A 5,850-nucleotide genomic window follows, 5' to 3' on the forward strand; every position below is an offset into this window, starting at 1 on the left:
GGGGGGGGGGGGGGGGGGGGCTTGGAAGCAGCCTTGCAGCTGCCTTTGCCACGGTGAGCCAGCAAGCTCAGCCGCTCCGAGCACCATGCCCAGGGGGGGTTGGCGGGGGGGGGGGGTCTCCACGCGATATGGTGGCCAAGCTGCAAAGCTAAATGTTGCTGGTCAAAGACGAAGCACCAGCAATGGTCACCTTTCATGGTCCGACTGGGCTTGTCGGGTGGGGGGTGACGCCAGAGGCAGGAGGCAAAACTCTGCAGAAATTTAAACGCTTTGGCTGGGAAATGTTGGGCAAGAGATTCCCAGAGGCACTTACTCAGTCAGCAGCCAGAAGCTGTGGGCCTTCTCCCCCATGTTCGCCACCACGTGGGCCTCCAGATCATCCATGGCTTGGTCAAAAGCGCCAGGCTGAAAAGAGACAGGGAAGGCAAGCTTAGGAAAAGAGCACAAAAGCCAGCCACACACGCGTCCCCCCTTTTCTGGAAACCAGCCTGCGCCCCCTTTCTTTCCCCTCGGAAAAGGCGGCTGCCAAAAGGGGCAGGCGTGGCCCAGGGCTTCGGGCCTGAAGTGCTGCTTCTGTCCCCCCAGGACCCTCTGGGACCCTGTATCGTGGCCCCTGCTGAAGCCCTGCGGCTGCCCTTTTGCAGGCCCAGAATCCCCGGAGGGGCTGCGAAGAGCACGGGCCGATGCCCCCAGGCCCAGAGGAGATTTTGCAAGCCAGAAAGGGTGGGGAGCCCCCGGCGGGAGATACTGGGGGTCTTCGTGCGCTTGACTCACCCGCGAGACAAAATACTTCCTGGAGTCATGCAGGTCCTCGTGCGGTCGTGGGTAGAGGACGCTCTTGGAAGCAGGGGATGGAGCGCCGGCGAGGATCGGGTCCGCAGGAGGCTCCGCACCACGGTTCCCTGGGCCCTTCTCTTCCGGCTGATTCTGCATCTCTGCAGTCTGGAACTCCTGGGCGTTTCCAGCAGCTGACATTTCGGCAGCCTTAAAGCCAAGTGAAAACAGTCCGGAGCGTCAGCCAGGGGCTCCCTGGCCTCCTCCTGTGTAGACCGTCTATTGCTGTGCTTCATGTTGGACTGACGGAATTTGTATGCTATGCGAGGGTGTCTTGAACGTGCGCACCAGTACGAATGGGGGCACCTGTGTGCGCTTTGGCCATACCCACCCCGGCAAAAGGTTCACCCTGAGACCTCCAGCTGCCGGCTTTCCACCCGTGAGCGATCCAGCAGAGGCGACACGAGGAAGGGGCCAGCCCAGCTCTCGCTGCTCCCGTCTTTCAGCCGCGCTTTTTCCTAGCCCTGGCCGCATTTTGCCTCTTCCAGTTTTCTCTTTCAGAATAAGGCATTCGGGAACCCTTGCCGCTCTGCTTGTAGAAGTGAGACGCGGGACTGGCCTGGCTTGCAAAATGCAGCGCTTTGTCTTCGTTTTCTGAAATATCTAAGAGGTGAGCCCGACGTCTGCTCAGAAAGGAAGAAAAGCCATGCGGTTCCCGACGGAGCAGGGGGTCAGTGGGGAGGCAGAAGCCATTCAGACCAGTATGCAAACACCTCCCCCCAGCGGACCAGTTCAGAAGAGTGCCTGACCGCCCCTCCGCATGGCTCGCACGCATGACTTCTGCTAAATGGTTGTTGACTTTCCTTTCCTTTCCGCTCTGCCTCATTCTGAGTCGCTCCGTGACAACAATATTGACAAAAGGGGACGGAGGCCTCTTCCAGCTTTTCCACCTCAGGCGGGAGCGTCAGCCCACGGCAAGGCCGCAGCCCCGGACGGCCCGCAGGGCGCCATGTTACGCATCCTCACAAGCGGCCGGAATGGGAATGGCGCACACCGCCCTCCGAGCCAAGGAGGGACAGCCGGGGGCCTGGCCGGAAAGGCGAGGCCGGCTGTGCTGGGCATTGCAGGAGCCGGGGGGAGCGGAGAGAGCGGGGGGCGCACCTCTCTAGGGACCGGGTGGACAGGAGGGGCAGGGAAGGGCGCCCTGGGGAGGGTTCTGCTGTCTGCACCGGGAGGGCAGAGTCCACAAGACCAGATGATCAAAACCGCAGAGATTCCTCAGCAGAATCACCACGGAGACAACACCTCGAAGGCCCATGCGGGGTCGATTCAGCTCTTCTTGTGTTCTTTCTTTCTTTCTTTCTTTCTTTCTTTCTTTCTTTCTTTCTTTCATTCATTAAACAACTCATATGCCGCCCCCTTCGCATAAGCCTCGGGGCTGCTTCCAATCATAAATAAATGCCAACATATAGATACAAAAAATAATGAAGACATCCTGGCAATTTAAAATCAAGAAATAACATTAACAATTAAAATAACATTTGAATAAAATGGTCTTGGCCTGGCGCCAAAAGACAAATAACGACGGCGCCAGATGGACATCTCTGGGGATCACATTCCATAGACGGGGCGCCACCGCAGAGAAGGCCCTCCTCCGGGTTCTCACCCTCCTAATATCCTTCACGGAGGGTTCCCGGAGAAGGGAACCCTCCGTGAAGTGTTCTTGCGCTGTGCTGATCCACAGCAGTGTTTGCACTTGTGGGTGTGTGCTCCGTAACAACCCACTTATCAGGACCAGCCGATGATGGTCATGGGACACCGAGCCAACAGAGGCAGGGAAGCGATTAGCAGCCTGGACTTCGGCAGAAGACTCTGAGGTGGCATGGACTTCCCTCTCTCTCTCTCTCTCTTTCTCTTTTCTGACGCTCCCACAGAAAAAGGGATGGATGCTAGAGGGGTGGAATCCACCGGGTTTCGTCCCAATCTTAAATATCATCACCTTAAGATTGTCCAGGAGTTCCTGCTCCCTGAACTGGGAAGAAACCTTTTTTTGAATGTCATCACACGGTTGTAGCAAATGTCATCCCCACCAGAGCTAATGACTGGGTTCATACAACACAAGAATCCCCACCCATGGGTTGGATAACCAAGGCTTGTTTAACCATGAACAACCCATGATGGTTTGTTGCTGAGCTGTAAACTGTGGTTTGTTCGCCATGGTTTATCATCTCTGCTGGGAACAAACAAATGAGGTAACCTATATTTCAATAGCAACTCATGGTTCAACAACCCTCATTCAATCCTGAAATGTGGGTTCTTGTGTTGTAAGTGTGTTAACAGCCTAGTCAAGATTAAGTTTTCCCAAAACGCTTTGCATTACAGCACAAAACAGTTAATGTTGCTAGGAAAATTAACAAAACAGTTAATGTTGCTAGGAGAATCGCAGCTAAACTCAGAGGCAACAGGGAAGTGTGGGGGAAGGTGAATGGCCCGTGGGGCCGTGGGCCCAGGTGGGTCCCAGCAACACAACTGAGTAGCAGGGAGTCTGGCCCATCTGCCACACCACCACACTTTCCTTCTCCCTCCAAGCTGTGGGGAAATGCTTGCAGCAGGAGTCAGGGAGGCTTGGTCCGGAAGGGCAATTCAGAGCCATCCGCCAAACAGACGGCCTCTTCCTGGTGGAGAGGAAAACCCCCAGAACCAGTGACGGTAAACCTTTCAGAGACTGCAACCCAAAACCCAGTTATTTATCGTAGAGTGCCAACACTGCAATAAAACCTGAAAACTGAGGTTTTAGTTTAGAAAAGCAACACACAGCCAGTCCAAGCAAGTATATATATATATATATCCTTGGCAGCGCACTGACTGGCCATGCGAAGGCTCAGACGAGTCACGTCTAACAAGTCGTGGCTTATGACATCATTGCCTGGCGCCGATACTCCTTTCCGAGCATGCGCGTGGCCCCTATGCGCACTGTTATCCGATGCTCGGCTGCCGGGGCGGTGCTGGGGTGGCTTGGCTCGCGTGCCGACAGAGAGGGCTCTGCGTGCCTGCGGGGGCCCACGTGCCACAGGTTCACCACCACTGGCCTGACCCTACCCTGGTGCACTCCCCTAACCCTAATACAGCGGTATCTTGGCTCACGAACTTAATCCATTCCAGGACTCTGGTTGTGACCCAAATTGCTTGTGAGCCAAGTTAAATTTCACCATAAGGTTCGATGTAAAGAAGGTTAATCTGTTCTGTACCCATTTTTTTTAATCAGAAAAATGTGAAGCAAAGTGACAAAGAAAAATAAAGATCCTGGCCACCCCCCCACCCCCCCAGCATGACCGAGATCGCGCTCGTCATTCCTACACACACCCTTCATCCCGGCATGCTGGGGGTGGGGGGAGACAGGCGCGATCATGGGGGTGCTGGGGGAGGGAGACGGGTGCGATTGTGGGTGCACTGGGGGGGTTGAGACAGGCGCAAATGTTGGCACGCTGGGGGGGAGAGATGGGCATGAATGCAGGTCGCACTCAGTGGGGAGACGGGCACGATCATGCTGGGGGCAGAGATGGCCGAGATCGCGGCTGCGCTTGTGCAGGAAAGACGGGCGTGATCTCGGCCATCTCCCCCACGCACCCAGCATGATCGTGCCCGTCTCCCCACTCGGGGGGCTGGGGAGATGGCCACGATCGCAGTCGCCACCCAATGTGGAGTTTGCAACCTGAGTCAAAAATTTTATGAAATTTTTGTTCACAACCCAATTTGGTTGCAAACAGGCATTCGTGAGCCAAGGTACCACTTTATAGGGGTAAAATACCATTGAAAGGGGTGATTTAGAAAAAGCCTTCCTTGAGTAGCTTTTCCTGCACAGCTCAACATTTCTGCCCATCCTATAAACATTCCAACCATCAAAATCGTGCCAGGACACCTCGTTTTTCAAACCCTAACCCTACCCTGGTGCACACCCCTAAGCCTAATATGGGGTTACAGGTCCATTGAATCGCGGGCTATTCTGAAAAATCCTTGCTTGAGTGGCTTTTTCTGGACAGCTCATCATTTCTGCCCATTCTGAACACATTCCAACCATCCAAACCATGCCAGGACACCTCATTTTTCTAACCCTAACCCTACCCTGGTGCACACCCCTAACCCTAATATGGGGCTAAAGTTCCATGGAAAAGAGGGCGATTCTGACAAATCTTTGCTTGAGTGGCTTTTTCTGGACAGCTCATCGTTTCTGCCCATTCTGAACACATTCCAACCATCCAAACCATGCCAGGACACCTCGTTTTTCTAACCCTAACCCAGTGCTGGTGAATCTTTTATAGACCGAGTGCCCAAATTGGGAACCAGAACACACTTATTTATCGCAAACTGTCAACACTGGTATAAAACCTGAAAACTGAAGTTTTAGTTTAGAAAAAACACCTTACAGCCAGTCCAAGCAAATATATATATATCCTTGACAGCACAGTGACTGGCCATACGAAAGCTCGGATGAGTCACGGCTAATGAATCGTGGCTTGTGACATCATCTCCTGGCACCTGTACTCCTTTCCGAGCTTGTGCATGGCCCCTCTGTGCGCTGCCATCTGATGCTGAACTGCTGGGGTGATGTGGGGCGACCTGGCATAGAGGGCTCTGCATGCCTGCTGTGGCACTCGCGCCATACATTCGCCACCACCACCCTCAGGGTCCTAACCATCAGGAAGTGCTTCCTGGCATCCAAATTGAAGCTTGGCTCCCTGAGCTTTGCTCCACTGGAGTCCGTCCTGCCTTCCTCTGCAGGGGAGAACCGGTCTCTGCCCACCTCCATGTGGCACCCCCTCACATACCTGTATGTCGCCAACATATCCCCTCTGAGTCTCCTCTTCTCCAGGCTGAAGAGACCCAGTTCCCTCAGTCTCACCTCATGCGGCTTCCCCTGCAAACCGGCCACCAACCTTGTGGCCCTACGCTGCACTGACTCTAACCTGGCTATATCCTTCCTGTAATGAGGGGCCCAAAACTGAGTGCAATACTCCAGTTGCAGGCGCACCAGAGTCGTGTAGAGTGGCAGTAATACCTCTCTTGATCTAGAAGCCA

General features: G+C 54.4%; 1 protein-coding gene across 2 annotated transcripts in view; it reads right to left on the reverse strand.

Moving 5' to 3' along the window:
• Window positions 1-5,850, reverse strand: part of TPRG1 (tumor protein p63 regulated 1) — a 42,874-nt gene that overhangs the window by 35,708 nt on the left and 1,316 nt on the right. For both annotated transcript variants that reach the window (XM_044456255.1, XM_044456254.1), the window contains exons 2-3: window positions 775-984; window positions 314-405 (exon numbers count right to left, since the gene is read on the reverse strand). In XM_044456255.1, the coding sequence (XP_044312190.1) occupies window positions 314-405; window positions 775-984 (302 nt within the window). The remainder of the gene's footprint in view (window positions 1-313; window positions 406-774; window positions 985-5,850) is intronic.

Source organism: Varanus komodoensis, unplaced genomic scaffold (genome assembly GCF_004798865.1).
Source record: "Varanus komodoensis strain SLA01 unplaced genomic scaffold, ASM479886v1 scaffold82, whole genome shotgun sequence".
NCBI classification, from domain to species: Eukaryota; Metazoa; Chordata; class Lepidosauria; order Squamata; family Varanidae; genus Varanus; species Varanus komodoensis.